The sequence below is a fragment of the Pollachius pollachius genome (assembly GCF_949987615.1).
Source record: "Pollachius pollachius genome assembly, chromosome: 4".
Taxonomy (NCBI): domain Eukaryota; kingdom Metazoa; phylum Chordata; class Actinopteri; order Gadiformes; family Gadidae; genus Pollachius; species Pollachius pollachius.
The window spans coordinates 26,132,630-26,152,663 of NC_136937.1; the positions used below are offsets into that span (position 1 = coordinate 26,132,630).

A 20,034-nucleotide genomic window follows, 5' to 3' on the forward strand; every position below is an offset into this window, starting at 1 on the left:
GCTGCCGGAATACCGCTCAAAAACATTGTGGGAGACCTTGCAAAGGTGCGTTTGTGTGTATGTGTGTAAAACTTAAAGGTCCCATGGCATGGTACTTTATGGATGCTTTTATATAGGTGTTAGTGTGCCCCTAATACAGTACTTAAAGATGTTCAAGAAATTCTGCCTTGGTGCAGAATTACAGCCACTACGAGCCAGTCCCACAAGGAGCTTTCCACAAACTTGCCGTTCTTTAGAGGCGGGTCAAGGTGGAGGGTGGGGGTGTGGCCCTAGGCAGCTTGCGGCCACGGTACCATGCGCTAGTGTTTACAGTGGATCAGGGATCGACCGATTATCGGCCAGGCCGATTTGCTTTTAGCGTTACGTTAACCCAGCGGTCCGCTTTCTCCTTCTCTGGCTCTAGACGCTCAGCAGACTAGCGAAACTCTACAACCCACGACTACTAACGTTACTGTGAGGCCCAACACGTTAGCAGCAGCTGTCTGCTCCTATGATAAACACTGATTATTAAAGTGAAGATGCTGTAGGCTATTTAGTGTTTTTTAACGGCTTAATCACTTGAAACAAGGTTGCTGATAATATTGATAGGGAAATAGTCAGTGATAAAAGTAAGAAATGTGTGTGTGTGTGTGTGTGTGAGAGAGAGAGAGAGAGAGAGAGAGAGAGAGAGAGAGAGAGAGAGAGAGTAAAATTCAGTTAGTTTTATTGCAGGGAAGCACGATGAGGGGATGGCTAGAGAATAGTGTGTGTGTGTGTGTATGTGTGTGTGTGTGTGTGTGTGTGTAAGCCACATGAGGAGCTGCAGAAACTGACAGCAAAGCACCCCCTGTCTGAGAGAAAACTGTTGGGCAATAACTAGGGAACTATTTATTTATTTAAAATTTCAGTAAACTACATTAGAACACCCTGCACTTTTTGTTTTTGTTTGAACTTAAAAGAAAGATAAGTAAAAAATTAATCTTTCAGTTCAGGAAAATTTTAGTGAGCCATCTAATTGTTCTAATTGTGTTATGTTGCAAATCTGATAAGATGTTGTGTTTATTAAACAACTTCATAAATGAAGTTAAGTGTTGGACTTTGTATTATTCAAAATTTTGACGCCAATCTTTTCCCTTTTTCTTTAAATTTATATCGGCTCCAAGTATCGGTTATCGGCCCCCTTGTGTTATGATTTTGGGATTTTTTGCTGGCCTCTAGTGGCTACTATGACCTTGTGTTTCATGCTTCTGTTTGGGTTCGGCCATCTTGGGTTTGCCACCTGAGGTTAATCTGTTGATTATCATGTGTCCAATTAAGTTCTTAGCATAAGCGTAAGCTTATGCTAAGAACTTTACTCTGTTTATTGTATATTCGCCTTTTTGAGTTTTTTGAGAACTAGATTATCATTTTGGATTTTGGAATGTACCTTGTTTTACCTTTTTGTCTGGAACTCCTTAGTTTTTGGAACGTGTTATTAAAAATTTTCGTTGGAGACTACCTCTGCATCTGAGTCCGGTTTAAGCCCTGTTCCAGCGTAACACCTTGACTACTAATAATCGTATCGGCCCTGAAAAAAACATATCGGTCTATCTCTACAGTGGATGTATCGCGATGGCTGTGTTCTGTAAATATTCTAGAACACTCCGGGTGCTCTGGCGGGAGTCCTGGAGCTCTATATCTAAATAATATAATATATATTGATATCAATATAATATCATATATATTATCACGGCCAAAAGCTTTGTGCGCCACCGTATGATATTATTAATCTCAAACGACTGCGTCGGGTTCTCCGACGTCTCTGGTTCTTCCACTTCCACGTCAATCTGAAGTACAGACTGAGCAGCGACACAGAGGAGAAAGGGATCGTTGCCGTTTGCGGACTCCCAGTACTTCCACGAGACTCGTAGCAGGGGTTATCTCGGCTCCACCGCCGACATGGAGGAGAAAGGGATTGTTGCCCGCGATTTTAGTCCGGAATTGTCTCCAGCCGGAGCCCCGCTGCCGGAGCACCACCGCCCCGGGGCACCACCGCCCCGGGGCACCTACGCCGCGGGGCACCTCCGCCGCGGGGCACCACCGCCGCCGCCTGGCAGCGGGGTTCAGGTAGGAGACCATCCCGGGCAAGAATCCCTTTCTCCTCCATGTCGCGCTTCAATCTGGACTTCAGGGAGTCAAAGCCAAAGTTCCTTTCCCCCAATTCCTTCTCAACCATGGCTGAGATAACCCCACTACGAGTCTCGTTGTGGAAGCACCAGAGATGTAAGAGAAGCCGATGCAATCTAGTCCTTTCACCAAATGGGAGCATGACTTTAGCTTATGTTCCGTGTTATTCGCCATTACTGCAACAGCAGAACGGTTACCTAAATAACAGACAAGTGTACAACACTTCTGCGTTACAGTGTGCATATATTCACACACACACGTGGCGCCCACACGGTCGTAGCTTATTGTCTCATTGGTTGGCAAAATTTCCTGGGCGGGCAAGGCAGAGAAATGGGAGGTAACTTGGCCCCTTATGACGACATATTCTAAATCGGAGCGTCTGAGCATTTATTTTCCAAAGGCGGAGCAGGATAGCTAGTGCTTGTTTTAGACCTAACGTCATTTCTAGCCACTGGGGGACCATAGGCAGGCTAAGGGAACTCAAATTAATTTTTGAAAACCTCATGAAGTGAAATTTTCATGTCATTAGACCTTTAATATTATTATTTAATTGTCTGTTTGTCTGTTTTATTTTTGGTAGAATTTCCTAATGCTGGAGGAATTGCCCAAGTGCAGCGATGTGGTCTGCCAGGCAAAGAATGCCTCTGTAATCATCGAGGACCTCATCTGCTACTGGGACAAGGTCAGCAAAATGTCTTGTTCCCTGGTGTTGTTCTGGAGGGAAAGGTTAAAGGTGCTGTAGGTAAGATTCCAGTCTGTAAAGAGAGCTAGGGAGCAGAAGAGGGCACACATTTAAAACCAAACTGCCAAAACGTCCCCTCCCTCGCTACGTTTCCCCATCTTCTCAAAGGTGGAACATTTTTGTGCAGATTTGCATTTCAAACTCATCTGATGGACTGGCAAGATTGGTTCCACGATCCAATCAGGGAACAGATGCCCTGATTGGTCAGAAATTAGCCATGAGCGTTCCAAATCAAAATGGTCTCAGAAAGAGGCAAGCGTCAACAATTAATACATTTTGAGAACCAGTTTGTCACATGTTTACTCAGAACGAATAGACTTTTTACTGTTTGCGACGATTGCCATGAAAGTATTGTCAGGGTTCCCATGTGTCCTGGAAAACCTTGACTTTAAAAGGAACCTTTCCAGTCATGGAAAACATGGAAAAGGTCCAAATTCATCAAATCTCTGGAAAAGGCAAGAACTTGCATGGAAATTGTCAAGTTCCACCACACATTTCATGTTCATTCCATATCTGGCGGTCATAATCATAACCTAAACCTAAAAGCACCCTGTTCATCTGTTTGTGTGTGGCCGCAATGATGGCAAGGGGTGGATCTTGTCTAGCTTTTGGCAGTGTATCAATTTCAACGTCATCCATTTTGCACATGCATTAAACAATGCTGCCTCATAATGTTAACAACCGTTCATTTTAACATGAGTGTATTTAAAATGATAGACTTTGGGTGGATGGGTGTATTACTGTGGTACAGTATTGCATTTAGTCATGATAGTTCCAGCATTGTGCCTCCAAACCTTCAACACCTCTCCTCCCCTTATTCCCTCCCCTCTTTCTTTACTAATTTGTTGAGGAATGGCTGCTACTAACAGTTTGGTTGATGAAACATGAACCTCTGATAGCACAGACCGGTTATGGAAAATGTCCTGGAAAGTTTGTAATGTTTTTCGAAGACTAATATGTAACTAATATATACTGTTCTCCTATCCCAACACACCCTCACAAAACCCTGCCTCCAGTATTTATTACTAATTTATTATTTATTACTCATAGAGCGTAATCATCTAGTTATGCTAATTTACTCGTCCGTATTCTAAGACAAGTCATTTAGGAGCATGAGGGAGGTTAGTCATCCTGCTCAGAACGTGATGGATGAACCAGTACCTTTGGGTCAGGAGGACCAGTCCTGTCCCACATGTCTGGTTGTTTGGTGCATTGACAAATTGAACATCAAATGTTATCAGGGATCTTTTGCGCATTCTGCCCCGGGAGTGAATCCAATCACTAAATGATGAAATAAAGGTGCTGACAAGTGTGTGTGTGTGTGTGTGTGTGTGTGTGTGTGTGTGTGTGTGTGTGTGTGTGTTATCTCCCCTATGTAGAACCAAGGCACACCCTCCATCCAGAACGTCTCGTTGAATGTCGGGCCGAGGCAGCTGGTGGTGGTCATTGGACCTGTGGGCGCCGGAAAGGTCAGGGGTCATCCATCCATTCAGCCATTTGTGGAATTTTCAGAAATTTTAAATTTGTCCTTTTATCCTTAAGAATTTATGAATTTTTGCTTTTTTAATAGGTGCTGCATGCAGCGTTACACTATTGTTCTTCTGAGGCTTTCTTATTCTTACCAATAGTTTGTCACTCAACCCCTCGTTCATTTCTTTAGCTAGAGATTTCATTGAAATTTCAGCCTTCATTGGATTCGCCTGCTCATACTTTTCTTACAAAAATACTTACTAGTTTTTGAAATATTCTACTTTGAAAATGTTAAACATTTTAATGGAAGTCAATAGGACTTCCATTATTCTTTGACACTTAAACTACTTCAGACTTCGCAACTCTGTCAAATATATATATTTTTCAACCAATAACCAATATTATTTCTTGATTTACTGCCGCTAAAATGATTCATTGATTGGAAATATGCTTGTTGAGCCTTGTCGTTTATGTGTGTCGCCCCCAGTTTATATTACAATGGTTCCCCAATGAAGACTTGAATCTTTCTTGACACAATAGTATCATCTTTTATACAGTTTTTCACCTTGCGTATAAACTCACATACTTGAAGGGAAAGAAACTTATTGGACATCCTACTACTATCTAGCTACCATCTCTACTCATCCTGATTATATATAATGTTTACCAATTGAAAAGGACCCCACCTAGTGGTAAGGGCGCCTTACTATCTGCCTGACAGAATTAACAAATATCAAACAAATATATAGGGGAATTCGGAACACTGATCATCTATATCTTGAGGCTTGATTGGCTATAGGCATAGGCCATATAGGCAGACACCCTCAAAGGAATAAAAAATAATAATAATACAATTATTATTGGGTCGCCAAACCCTAATCTCGCCTAGGGCAAGATAAGGATAACCCTCTGTTCAAATCTTTGCACTTGATTTAAGCTATTCAACATATCTTTATGTTTTAAATTGTGTCACTTCACTACAAACATCTTTTCAACCTCACTTTACACTATAGCACACTCATTTTCTAGTCATTGTTCTTTCAAGATTAAGGAATTTCTAATTTGTCCTCCTCAATCCCAAAGCCTTAAGAACAGGGTCTTAAAATGAACTCCTGCCATCTGCTATTGGCTGGTAGATCTGACCAAATGGCAGGTCATACAAACCAGAGTTAGGTATTAGAACCATTGCTTGTTAGGTATATTGTTCCACTGTGGCATGTGGAGGACAACATTGAAGAAGTACAATTTGTACCTGCTTAAAAATGCTATAACTAAAGTCGTCAAGTTCAACCATTTCAACTGAAACAACACCTGTCCTCCCCCCCTTCCCTCAGTCCTCCCTGCTGAGTGCCATCCTGGGGGAGCTGCCCCATGACAAGGGGGTGCTCAAGGTGAAGGGTCAGCTGACCTACGCCTGCCAGCAGCCCTGGGTGTTCCCCGGGACCATCCGCGGCAACATCCTGTTCGGCAAAGAGCTAGAGCCCGCCAAGTACGAGAAGGTGCTGTGGGCCTGCGCCCTCAAGAGGGTGAGTGGTCCCGCCTACACCCTGACAACCTGGCTCAGTGTCTGGGACCTGTTGACAACCCCTCAAGGATATTTAGATTCTAATAATTTCAAGACTTATTATCATGTACACACAGTGATATGATGATGATTGTATTGATGCTCAGCCCTACGGCCTAAAGATCCTTCACAATCTGTATGGTCTCATGCAAAGGGGCAAGCAGTATCCAAACTGCCATGTGTGCCCAAACCAGGTTTTGTTCAGGATTACCCAGCCTAGGTAATCCCCAATCCTAACACTGCATAATTGTCCATGTATAGTGTGGCACTTTTTTTGCTAATTACCAGGATGTAAATAAATATTAAACAAATAATGTGCCAGTAGCAGGCTTTTTCTTGGCTCAAAATGAGGCTTATCTGGCAACTTACTGCCGCCTTCAACTCGTATATTTACATTACATATATATTTGTATATAGGAAGGTAAACTTGATTGAATATTTATGATCATGGATCAGGATATCCTTGATCCATGAATCCAGACCTCATGACTCACCCAATGCCATCTCCTGGATGAGGTTCAGTCAGCTCTTTCTGCAGTCCATCTTCTACATCACTGCCCCATCCAGCGCCTCATGCTACTTCTCTTACACTTCATCATGCTGCTCAGTCCTGATTGGCTGGCTAGTAATACTAACACTGGATTGCACTACAGCAGTCACCACCTTTTCTGCATGAAATACATATTTCTAGCTTCCCAAAATAGTCCTAAATGAGGCATACCAAACACATAAACATCGCAAACAACACTATAGCATTGCCAGTGTTTCCCACAGGAGTCTATGGTGGGTGGACCTGGGACCCTCTATGGGTGTCCTCTGGCATTCTCCCTTGTAAGAAAATTATGTACATTTCAAAGTGAAGTTTTCCCTCTGCATGTCAAAGTACTGTTAGGCAGTCCCGTAAGAAGGCCTGAGGTATCAGTGTGTTAGGCTTTACGTGGGTTTCAGCTGGACTCCTTACGTCCTGATACGTCGTACAGCCGTGTAAAGAAGTGTGTGTTTGTGTTTTGAAGTTCTTTTCCACTTGCTCCAGGACATGGAGCTGCTGCCAGACGGGGACCTGACTCTGATCGGGGACCGGGGAGCCACACTCAGTGGGGGGCAAAAGGCTCGTGTCAACCTGGCCAGGTGAGTCTGATGCTCACTTCACCTGAACCCTGGAGAGGTGAACCCAGGGGGCGGAGCTTAAAGGACGATACCATCCTGGCTGTTCAAACCACTGTAACCGTCTCCCCTGGCCTCACTAAAACATTTGTTACCAATAGGGATGAAACGGTAACTGATTTAACAATAAACTTCATGGAAATTCCTTAAGGTCATCATTACCGTGTCAAATTGAATTACCATTAAATCCTTGACAATAATTGAACCATGGTTTACAGTTTCACCTAATAAAACAAAAAAACGGCATTGCCATAGAAAGCGTTGACAGCTTTAGTACTGTAGTACCGCAGGTTTTACTGGGTCCACAGGGTGGACTGATATAGTACTGTAGTACCACAGTATCTGTTTCTGTATCACTTCACTTATATAGTATGGTATAGTATGTATTGTGTGTGTGTGTGCTTCTCAGAGCTGTGTACCAGGATGCTGACATCTATCTCCTTGACGACCCTCTCTGTGCCGTGGACGCCGAGGTCGGAAGGCACCTGTTTGAAAAGTAACCACTGACACTATTATTTATAATAATTCAATATAAAATAAGAATCCTTCACTTGCTGTCAGACGATAGGTTTGCGGCTGGGATTGGGGTGGGAGAAGAAAGACCTGGATAGGAACTCAAGCAAATCCAATCCCGCAGTACCAAGGCTTTAGTAACCAAATGGACATGTTCGTTGTCCTTAATCTGGCAGCAAATCTCTGCCTCAACAACCTTTGGATAAACATCAAAGATCCTGACAAATACTGTGTATTACTGCAAGGTACCCATTCTGCACTAGCCTTGTTCTACCAGTATATCTTGCAAGGTCTTTTTGCGCCTTAACAGACATTTCTGTTTGCCTGTGTGTCCTCTCCAGGTGTATCTGCGGTATTCTGAAGCACAAGCCCAGGATCCTGGTCACCCATCAGCTGCAGTACCTGAAAGCCGCCGACCAGATCCTGGTTCTTAAGGAGGTCTGTACATGCCCCTCATCCTCCATCGAATCACAGAGCAGTCTACATGTCATGTTCGCTCATGCATGGCAAAACCAGACCTATTACATACAGCGCTTAAAGGAGAAATCTGGTGTAAAATAGATCTGGGATATGTTTGGTATGATAACGAGTTGAATTGTTCGTTTGGGAGCTAAAAAGCACATATAGACGCATTCTTAAGTTGGCTGTTTTTAGCAGATTCTACCAAAAGGCTATAAACTTGGCGAACAAGGAGATTTTGTCATCCTCAACAACAAGTAAGCTCTGTGTTCGCCAATCTACTTATCGAGTCTTAAAGACAAGATGGCGTCGACGGGTGAACTACTGATGGTATTGTGTGTATAAAATGTCCTTTTTAATAAACAATCTGTACACTTATAAAAGTTATTTATGCCTCGTTTTATATGTTAAGACCCTTATTATTCTACCAAAGAAGTGTCGGGCTACTTCTAGCCTTGTTACTGGTTTAAAATAGCAAATTCGTTTTTACCATGAGACATGCCCCTATCGTTCCATGTTTATAGCGTTTTGGTAGAATCGGCTAAAAACAGCCAACTTAAAGGTCCCATGGCATGAAAATCTCACTTTATGAGGTTTTCTAACATAAATATCAGTTCCCCTAGCCTGCCTATGGTCCCCCAGTGGCTAAAACTTGCGTTAAAACAAGCACTAGGTGTTTCGCTCACCTTTTGAAAAAACGGAGGCTCTAGCGCACTGATTTGGAATGTGGTCCCATAAGTCGTCATAAATGATCTAAGCTCCTCCCCTTTCTCTGCCTTGCCCGCCCAGAGAATTTGGCCCGCCAATGAGACACGACCGTGCAAGCGCCACATGTGTGTGATTGTGTGTGTGATTACACACACTGTAACTCAAGTGTTTGCTGTTGGTGTTATGGCGCATAACACGTCGGTTCTATGACGTTTCTTGTATTTCCACGAGACTGTAGTTGGGATTATCTCAGCCATGGTTGAGAAGGAATTGGGGGAAAGGAACTTTGGCTTTGACTCCCTGAAGTACATGAACTGCGACATGCTGCCTGCCATCAGCACCATCGCCCGGCAGCAGGCAGCCGGCAGCCGGCAGCAGGCAGCCGGCAGCAGGCAGCGCGCGGTTCAGCCTACTTCAGATTGATGTGGAAGTGGAAGAACCAGAGACATCGGAGAACCCAACAAAGTCGTTTGTGATTCATAATATCGTCTGGTGGCACACACAGCTTTTGGCCGTGATAATGTATTATATGATATAGTTATCTATGTATCATATGATATTATTTAGGTATAGAGCTCCAGGACTGTCACGCAAGTGTTGTACACTTCCTTGTTATTTGGATAACCGTTCTGCTGTTGGTGTTATGTTATGGCGCGTAACACGTCTGACTCTCGTCTCTGGTATTTCCACAACGAGACTCGTAGTGGGGGTTGTCTCAGCCATGGTTGAGAATGAATTGGGGGAAAGGAACTTTGGCTTTGACTCGCTGAAGTACATGAACCACGACATGGAGGAGAAAGGGATTGTTGGCCGCGAATGTCTCCCGCTTGAGCCCCGCTTCCCGCTGCCGAGGGACCACCGCCTCGGCACTGCAGGATGCGGTGGTGCCTAAGCGCTGACCGCTGCCGAGGCGTTGGACCGCGGGCAACAATCCCTTTCTCCTCCATGTCGTGGTTCAGTCTACTTCAGATCGATGTGGACGTGGAAGAAGCAGAGACGTCGGAGAACCCGACGCGGTCGTTTGAGATTCATAATATCGTCTGGAGGCTCACACAGCTTTTGGCCATGATAATATATATAATATGATATAGATATCTATGTATAATATGATATTATTTAGATATAGAGCCCCAGGACTCCCGTGTGTTCTAGAATATTTACAGAACATGGCTAAAGGCTGTATGCGGCTCGCCATTGCAATACATCATCCACTGTAAACAGAGCACATGGTACCGTGGCTGCAAGCTGCTCAGGGTCACACCCCCACCCTCCTCCTTGACTCGCCTCTCTCCTCTTCATTTGCATTAAAGCTACAGACACCGAAATGGCGCATTTGGGAAAAGCTCAATGTGCGACCGGCTCGTAGTAGCTGTAATTCTGCACCACGGCTGAATTTCGGTAACGTATTCAAATACCGTGTTTCGGGCCCACTAATATCTATATTAAAGCATCTATAAAGTAGCATGCCATGGCACCTTTAAGAAATTGTCTATATGCGTTTTAAAACGAACATTCCAACTCGTTATCATACTAAACATATCCTAGATCCATTTTACACCGTATTTCTTCTTTAACTTACTCTGTTATGTGTATGTATGTTAGGGCTAGGTACCAAACCCCAACCCTTTGAGAAGAGGTGTGGGAAAAAATGACAAGTAGGTAAAATCCAACCAGTAATACAAGTTTCTCCTTCTGTTCAGCCACATATCGCTTGTTATTAAGTCTTTCAAAACAGACATAATAAAAAACTGAACTAGACTGAATAGCATTTGGGTTTTATGTTTCCATTCAAAGTAAGAAAAGTAAAAACTTGATTGATTTTGTTATTTGATCCGAAACCCAGATAGTGCTATTGTTCGTGTTATGTATGTAAAGTGTGAAACGTTAGCCAAACCCTGTGGTGTCTCCATCTCAGGGTAATATGGTGGCCAAGGGGGGCTATACAGAGCTGCAGAGGTCTGGACTGGACTTCACCTCTCTGCTGAAACACGAGGACGAGCAGCAGGCGATGTCGGCGGAGTTGGCTCGCAGCCGAACCGTCTCCAGCACCTCCACGCCCACGGTCAACGATGAAGCAGACCAGATTCCGGTGGGACACTGACACCAATGGTTTCGATGTCGCAACACTGTCTCTGATGCTTAGTCGGTCTCTTTGATGCTTAAACTGTATAGCTTGATACTAACACTATTTGTCTCTAACGCTTACACTGTCTCTTTCATGCTAACACTGTATAGCTTTTTGATAACACAGTCCATCACACAAATGCTAACACGGTTTGTCTCTGAAAACACTGCTCAAAAGTATTTTTGCAGCTACATTAGGGCCACTATCTAAGCCGCTACATTAGTAAGTGAAATGTTTCATCGCTAAAGGCAGAACATACCCAGACAGCTGTGGAGGAGAGCCGTCTGCAGGGGACTATCGGGGTGGGCATGTACTACAAGTACTTGCGTGCTGGAGCTAACGTCTTTGTTCTGCTGTTGCTCATTGTGGTCAACATATCCGCTCAGGTAAGCTAAATGCTCACCGCCAGCTTTTAGCAAGCAGATGCATTTGCAAGCAACGGGCGTCCAAAAAAAGTCTTGAAACAAGTATTTCTTTAGGTGCCAAAAGCACATTCAGAATTGTTTCAGTTTCTTGCGTGAATTCTCTGCACACATCATGAACACAATCGAGTGACTGGGAGAAGAGTAGTGAGTCAATGGTGATTTTTAATGTAATGAAAAACGGCTGACATACTTTGTTTATTTTTTGTTTCTGCCCTTCGTCCACCTAGGTGGCCTACGTCCTTCAGGACTGGTGGATGTCTTATTGGTAAATCTATAAGCATTCATGTTTTTACGCAAGCCTTTTACTTTAGGTTTGACATCTCACTTGAATAAAAGTATAGCATTTAAGAACTTGAGTACCTTTAAGATGAATCACAATCGATAGAAACTGGGAATGTAAATAGCCATCTATTTGGATCTAGTCTCGACAGCCAGCATTAAAAGAGGCATTACAAATAGGTTTGTGACCTTATTTTCATCAGGGCCGATAAGCAAAGCAACATGACGGGTTGCACCACCTCAATCCAAAATCACACCAACAATGCCACTGAAGTGTTGGATATACCCTTTTACCTGGGAATCTACGGAGGTGAGGAGAAAACACTTGCTTTCACAGCACAAACAAAGCTCGCCTTAATGAGATGGATCACATTTGCTGCGATCCATCCCGTTCACCAATCAGGCTCGTCACTTAGCAGACACTTAGATTGGTTTAGTGACCCTAAATTCAGACGAAAACGCTGCCCATTCTGAGAACCATTAATGGGTCCTTTTCACATTAGGTAAAACACAGGTGTAGCTCCTGCCATTAATAATGGGTCAGTTTGACTTAGGTACAGCAGTGCACCTCTATAGACGCAAGGAGCCATTAAAATATACATTAAACATGAAATAAATAAAACTGCCCTAACGCTAAAAACACAGGAAAGGGAAGTTACGTTACCCTACAAATGACGTACTGTGAAATGGGTCTTTTTGTCCCAAGTGGTGACCAGAAAGTGTAAGGTTTTCAAAGACAATGAAAAAGTTGTATATTATCATTAGTATGTCTCGAAGATCAAAGGGACACTGTATTGATGAAGCAAATACTTCAATTAAATGTATTCGGTTTCAGGTCTGACTGCAGCCACGCTCATTTTTGGGCTCGTCAGGGCAATGCTCTTCATCTATGTGCTGGTGAAGAGCACGGAGACCATGCACAAACGCATGTTCGACACCATACTGCGCGCCCCCGTGCACTTCTTCGACGAGAACCCCATCGGTAGGAGAAGTTTGTTATTATTGAAATCCGAACGGAGTCATTTATGTCTAGATGTATATCAAAATTATGTATTTGCGTGTGTATGCAGGTGATATATATATATAAATATATTAGGAAATATAGTAGTGATTCAATCCACATTCGCTTTGGTGAAATACAAAACAAATCCATCAATAAAGAAAAAAAAAGAAGGCTGGAGGAATGACAATAATTCTTTAGACGTTGGACATTTCTCGGAGAGTTTTGGACCTGACGTGGTTTCATGCATTTGCTCTGTGTGGTTCAGGCAGGGTTCTGAACCGGTTCTCCAAGGACATCGGTGAGATGGACGGGGTTCTGCCCTGGACCTTTGTGGACGCCTGCCAGGTGCTCTTCAGAACCCGATTGCCTTGGACACATTTAGTACTGCAATCAGAATAAAGTGTTCAACCTCACTTGTTGTACAAAGATATAGGGATGGATAAATAAGGTTCAATGTAGTAAATTAATTGTCTTTGTTTTCTCCGGCAGATTTCCCTGCATATGGTCTTTGTGATCGCGGTGGCGGCGTCAGTCGTTCCCTGGATCTTAATCCTGGTTGTACCGCCCCTCATTATCTTTGTGTTCCTCCGCCGCTACTTCCTGAAGACCTCCAGAGACATCAAGCGACTTGAGAGAACCAGTAAGCCCCCCCAACAGGCCTTGGGCTCATGTCTTTATGCTAATGTTCTTCAGCAGTTCCTTCTCATTTTCACAGCACTATCACAGCTAGCACACAGTTGGCTAGTAAGGCTAGCACACAAATAGCTAAGACCTTTGCTGTGATCCATCATGTTAACCAGTCTATTTTGTCACTTGAAAGATGCCGTGATTGGTTGAGAGAACACGAAGTTAGAGCCACGGGTGTTCCAGAATGGAACCCTTGAGGACCTAGTGCCACCGTTGTTTAGCATACAAGTATATGATCCTCCAAGAGGGGGTTTAACTCCCTGCCCTATGTGAGGGCAACTTCCTGCTCCTTATGATCCTTCCTGCAGCTCAAAGTCCCGTGTTCTCCCACCTGTCCTCCTCGCTACAGGGCCTGTGGACCATCAGGGCCTTCAGAGCCGAGCAGCGCTTCCAGAACAGCTTTGACGCTCACCAGGATCTGCACTCAGGTGCCCCGCCCCTTTTCTCTGATGCCATGGAATCAATGTACTATGTGTGCTGTGCAAATGACATTAGACACATTGTAAATCAGACAAAAGCATTATGTTTCCGCTGGGCCCAGTCCAATTTGGTGATGTTTTAAAGGTCCCTTGGCATGAAAATTTCACTTTGAGGTTTCCAAAAATTAATGAGTTCCCCTAGCCTGCCTATGGTCCCCCAGTGGCTAGGAATGGCGTCATGTGTAAAACGAGCACTAGGTATCCTGCTCCGCCTTTGAAAAAATGAAAGCTCAGATGTGCCGAATTGGAATTTGGCCCCATATGTCGTCATAAGGGGCCAGGTTACCTCCCCTTTCTCTGCTTTGCCCGCCCAAAGAATTTGGCCCGCCAATGAGAGAATGATATACGACCGTGCGAGCGCCACGTGTGTGTATGAATACACACACTGTGACGCAAGTGTTGTACACTTTGTTATTTGGATAACCATTCTGCTGTTAGTGTTATGGCGCATAACACGCAACGTACGGTTTGCGTAAAGCTCCCGTTTGGTGAAAAGACTAGACTGCATCGGGTTCTCTGACGTCTCTGGTACTTCCACAATGAGACTCGTAGTGGGGGTTATCTCGGCCATGGTTGAGATGGAATTGGAGGAAGGGAACGTTGGCTTTTACTCCCACTGGCGGGAGACAATCCCAGGCAACAATTGTGGGCAACAATCCCTTTCTCCTCCATGTCGCGGTTCAATCTGGACCCCAGGGACTCAAAGCCAAAGTTTCTTTCCCCCCAATTTCTTCTCAACCATGGCCAGAGACGTCGGAGAATCCAACGCAGTCGTTTGAGATTCATAATATCATCCGGAGGCGCACACAGCTTTTGGCGGTGATAATATCTATATTATATTATGTAGATATCTATATATTATGTTATATTATTTAAATATAGAGCTCCAGGACTCCCGCCGGAGCACCTGGAGTGTTCTAGAATATTTACAGAACACGGCCAAAAGCTGTGTGCGCCTCCGAATGACATTATGAATCCGAGCCATTGTGATACATCCACTGTAAACACTAGCGCATGGTAACGTGGCCGCAAGCTGCTCAGGACCACACCCCCACCCTCCACCTTGACCCGCCTCCAAAAAACTGCACGTTCGTGGAAAGCTCATTGTGGGACTGGCTCGTAGTGGCTGTAATCCTGCACCAAGGCCGAATTTCTTGACCGTCATCAAAAACTGTATTAGGGGCCCACTACCAGCAATATAAAAGCATCGATAAAGTAGCATGCCATGGGACCTTTAGCTTTTTTAGTTCTTCCGTTATTGATTATGACCAAATCATGAAATGAATACTTACTGTGTTCCTGATTACATTGCATCAACCCAAGGCTATACAAACTTTACTTTTGCATTCAGAGACCTGGTGCCTGTTAGTGTGCACTGTACGTTGGTTCGCCATGCGCCTGGACCTGTTGTGCGCCGTCTTTGCCTTCATCCTCACATTTGCCTGCATGTTGATCCGAGATGGTAAGAAAACTCTGCTTGTACTGCCCCCTGTGTTCCGGGCTCAATACCACTTCTGAACAGCTAGGGTCCGGGTTCAATACCCCTTCTTAACCTCAAGGGTTCCGGGTACAATATCCGTTCTGAACCGCCAGTGTTCCAGGTTCAAGACGATCCTTTGGGGATTGAGGTAGCTCAACACAAAAGCTATCAAAGCCCATCAAATGAATGGCCTAAGCGCTCTCAATGCATGTTTGATTGGTGGCTTAATGTTTCATGCTTTTGTTCTTCTGTTAGAGCTGGGTGCAGGGGATGTGGGGCTGGCTTTGTCCTACGCCATCTCCATCGTGGGGATGTTCCAGTGGGGAGTCCGGCAGTCAGCAGAAGTGGAGAACTTGGTAAGTCTGTGGTTAGGCTCACACATCAGAGTGAGAGCTGATATCTGGGTGTACCTTCACTTAATATTTGTTTAGACCCATCATGTGGCTGGTGGGGATTTGTAAGCACGTAATTGGGGTAAACAAAGTTGCAGAAAGTTGACACACAATAGTTAACTGTAAAAAAGGTTTCAAATCAACGGTCATTGTAGCACTACACTGAGGTCCCCCTTTGCTTTATCGACTCACGCAAATTAGTTTTCTTAGATAGAAGATCTATGATAGAAACAAGACATAACTCTGCCCCTTTCAGTTTTCAGTATCTTTCCCAGGCTCTGTGCCGGTGCTGGGAAGAGCTCCCTGGTGTCGGCCCTGTTCCGCCTGGCAGAACCCCAGGGGAAGATCTACGTGGACGGAATACTGACTTCTGAGCTCGGCCTCCATGACCTGCGCCAGAAGATGTCCATTATTCCTCAGGTACTGCGCCTACTCCTGCTTCTGGGAGGAGACGGCTGGCTCATAACATGATTCTGGAGGGTCTGTTGCTGAGCTCTCCTCTGATTGGTTCCCCAGGATCCTGTGCTGTTCACCGACACCATGAGGAGGAACCTGGACCCTTTCAGCCAGCACTCTGATGAAGAGCTCTGGATCTCTCTGCAAGAGGCCAGTAGCCCTTCTAACCCTGCACACACTGTTAACACAAACTCTGTCTCCAGACCAGTTACACTATGAACACACACATTGAAGGAAGTGGTTCCGTTTGTTGAAGGAAGTGGTTCCATGTGTTGAGGAAGTGGGTCTGTGTGTTGAAGGAAGTGGTTCTGTGTGTTGAAGGAAGTGGTTCCGTGTGTTGAGGGAAGTGGTTCCGTGTTTTTAGGGAAGTGGTTCCATGTGTTGAAGGAAGTGGTTCCGTGTGTTGAAGGAAGAGGTTCTCTGTGGGTGCAGGTTCAGCTGAAGTCTGTGGTGGAGGAGCTTCCCGCCAGGATGGAGACGCTTCTGGCCGAGTCGGGCTCCAACTTCAGCGTGGGCCAGAGGCAGCTGGTATGTCTGGCCAGAGCCATCCTGAGGAAGAACCGCATTCTCATCATCGATGAGGCCACAGCCAACGTAGACCCCAGGTACCGCCCACAGATGGAATTTGCGCTTGTAGTAGAGTGTGTTTGACCAGCGGGAGTGCTGGTGTTGGTCCACCTTGGTTTAAACTTTCTAGATCTGTGTTTCTCTTCGAGTCTGAGTTTTTTATTTCCCGCCATAGGACGGACGAGCTGATCCAGAGGACGATCCGGCACAAGTTCCGAGATTGCACGGTGCTCACCATCGCTCACAGGCTCAACACCATCATAGACAGCGACCGTATATTGGTGAGTGACCCTCTTCTCCCCTAGCAACCACACCATTGTACCCCTCCTCCCTGCCACCTAGAGCCTTTACTAACTCCTACCCTCCCCTTCTCCTCTCCCTCAAAACACTAACTCCTCCTCCCTTCCTAACTCCGCCCCCATCCTCCCAACTGTATCTTTAGCTTCCCTGTCCTAGTTTCTCATCACTTTCTTCACCTCTCCTCCCACCACTCCTCACTCTTGCTTGTTCCTCCTAATCCTCCTCCGGTTGAAACCTTACCTTAAAGCAGGGGTCAGCATCCTTTTCAACGTGCAGTGCCAGTTTGACATTTTCTCGTTAATCAGTGTGCCTTAAGCAACAATATATTAAATATTAAGCTGAATTATGACACACTGACCAAATACATTTCCAGAAGACCTGGTAAATATATTTGCAACATGGGCTTACAAATTATAATTGCATATGTCCCATCTTAAAGCACCACTTTCAGAAACTCATTCAAAAACATATTTGCACTGTGAGAAATGTAAAAAACGAGAATATATGAGAATGTTGGAACCATCCACATCAATATCTTTAAGACATGTACAGCTTTGAAAAACCATGTGAAGGCGATGCATACATGCCACTTGCAACAATATTTTAAATATTTAAATTTTTTCTTCTCTATTACTCACAACATAGGTTTAAAAACTATTAATTGATCCCATTGTAGAACACTGCTTTCAGTAACTCATTTAAACATTTTTGCACTGGGAGGAAATGCCCAAAACAGAATAAAGTGCAAAAAGAATCTGTAGTAATGATTATGCTGCCGCATTGTGCGAATGATTATGCTGCCACGTGCCACTGGTGGCACGCGTGCCTAGGGTTGACGACCCCTGCCTTAAAGGAACCTAAGTCTACTGTACTATACCACCCATGCTGGTTTTATGCTACAGCACTTGACCAGTTACCAAGAGTAATAACGGTGCAGTGAGGGTGGATCTAGCGATTCCAAGGACCTTTGATTGGTGAACCGCAAACATCTTTAGAAATCTCAGACTCAACCTTGCAAGCAAACATTAGCCATAAGTTTGTCAAAAGTCAGCATTGGGTCGACAAAAGGAAAAAAAGCCATAGCAGCAGCTCTGCTTTAGTGTTCCTGACCTGTCGTTACGGAGCAGCTTTTGACCTGAGTGTGTGTCCAGGTGCTCGACGCGGGGGAGATCCAGGCCTACGACGCGCCCTACACCCTCCTGCAGGACCCCGAGGGCATCTTCTATAAGATGGTGCAGCAGACCGGCCAGCAGGAGGCAGAGGATCTCTTGGCCTCCGCAAAGCAGGTGAGTCCTGCTGGTCCTCATTGAGACTTAACCTCAAGACACCTGCAAGTGAGGACAATGAAATCACACAATAGAAATTTGAGTGAAGACAAATAGTGCAGCGTTACTAGTTAAGAAATAAAACTCGGCAGAGTTTAGATTCATTCATAAGTATGTATTAGGGGTTCTGTTTACATTATTGCAATCAGTTGATTTTACTTTTTGTAATATATAAAATACATAATCTTATGCACACTTTATGCCATGATTTGCCACACCGTCTTTCCTAGCACACTGAGCCTGGAGTAGATCAGGAAATAAGCTCCCATATGTACTGAATCGAGAATCAATTTTGAATCTAGAATCGGTTTGATTCGAATCGTTACCCCAGAATCCAAATCAAATAGTGACAAAAATTAAGATTCGTACCCCCAATGTATGTATTGAGTATTGAAAAAAGATTTTCCATATCCTACCAAATTCGCAAGGGTCTGGGCCTAAACTACAATATTGTACAAGGTCCACTAATTTCAAAACTGACAAAAATAACTGCAGAGTTGAGTGCTCTGAAGGGGTGGATTAGTCCTGGATTAGTTCCTTTACAAGAATGTAAAATTAACATTTCAAAATCTCTCCTCCTCTTACTCACAGGCCTACGAGAACAGGAGTCACCCCAGCAACAAACACAGCAGTGCCACCAACGGCAACCTGGTGTTCCACGAGACGGCCATGTAAAAAACTCACCCTTCCCCTGGCTTCATGCCAGAGTTGTAGTGCCTCACTCTAAATAAATGTATTTGTTTACTTCAATATTAAATCGGTTTCCAACAGAGGCTCTCTGGGGTCATATAGTAGAAAAATGAAATGTGTAAACCCGTGCGAACGGATTTGTAAACCATGTGCACGGTTTTCCCAATCCGTGCACAGGGATTTGGTTTGTTCTACACAGCAGGGGTTCCCCATGAAGCATTGTGACGGCAAAGACATATCTGATTCAGACCGGTGTCTATACAGTATGAATGACCGGATGTAGGGTTTATCATCTATAGAGATTAATCATTTGAAAAATAATCGTTTGGGACAGCTCTAATTGGTAGGGTTAAGGCCTGGGAGGAATTTCAGCCCAAAATCTTACAAGCGAGCCACTTGCTGAGGCGCCATGAGATGGAGCATTTGCTTAGGCTTTGTGAGTCACCTCCTGTAGGGCTACTCATTTACATTTAGGGCATTTAGCAGACGTTTTTTCCAAAGTGATTTACAATAGGTATGTTTGTCAGAAGAAAGAGAAACAACAATATAATATCGCTGTTGGTATGGTAAGGATGCTCATAGAACAAGTGCCAAGCACTTACATTCACTTACTCATTCTTGTAATTTCCTGCTATTCCAAAGTAATTAAAAACGTGGGTGAACATTGATATTATTTTGACAATAAAGTAATAATGCATCATATAACATTGCTCCTTTTTTCTTTGTATGGTAAGGATGCTCATAGAACAAGTGCCAAGCACTTACATTCACTTACTCATTCTTTTAATTTCCTGCTATTCTAAAGTAATTAAAAATTTGGGTGAACTTTGATATTATTTTTACAATAAAGTAATAATGCATCATATAACATTGCTCCTTTTTTCTTTTTACCTTGTTATGACTCCAAGATCTAACTAGCTACGTCTATGTTTCATGTAATTGCGTTATTCTAAGACGTTAATTTCGCTTGTGGCCTTCCATAGGAAAGGTCAACACGACGGCTATTAGTCTGTCTTCCAATCTTTACAGTTACTCCACAAAAGGTGGAATGCTCTCAGGGT

General features: G+C 44.1%; 2 protein-coding genes across 2 annotated transcripts in view; both read left to right on the forward strand.

The window, feature by feature from the left end:
* Window positions 1–20,034, forward strand: part of LOC307074718 (tripartite motif-containing protein 16-like) — a 298,259-nt gene that overhangs the window by 145,108 nt on the left and 133,117 nt on the right.
* LOC307075081 (ATP-binding cassette sub-family C member 4-like) lies at window positions 1,918–18,958 on the forward strand (the record flags this gene model as incomplete). Its single annotated transcript, XM_079735587.1, has 23 exons — window positions 1,918–2,085; window positions 2,726–2,827; window positions 4,267–4,356; window positions 5,692–5,883; window positions 6,955–7,049; window positions 7,495–7,581; window positions 7,940–8,036; window positions 10,681–10,854; window positions 11,139–11,276; window positions 11,543–11,580; window positions 11,798–11,904; window positions 12,430–12,576; window positions 12,863–12,942; window positions 13,087–13,237; window positions 13,593–13,712; window positions 15,115–15,225; window positions 15,499–15,610; window positions 15,911–16,055; window positions 16,152–16,241; window positions 16,524–16,696; window positions 16,834–16,939; window positions 18,110–18,244; window positions 18,875–18,958. 23 exons carry the CDS (start codon window positions 1,918–1,920, stop codon window positions 18,956–18,958), a joined length of 2,742 nt encoding a protein of 913 aa, XP_079591713.1.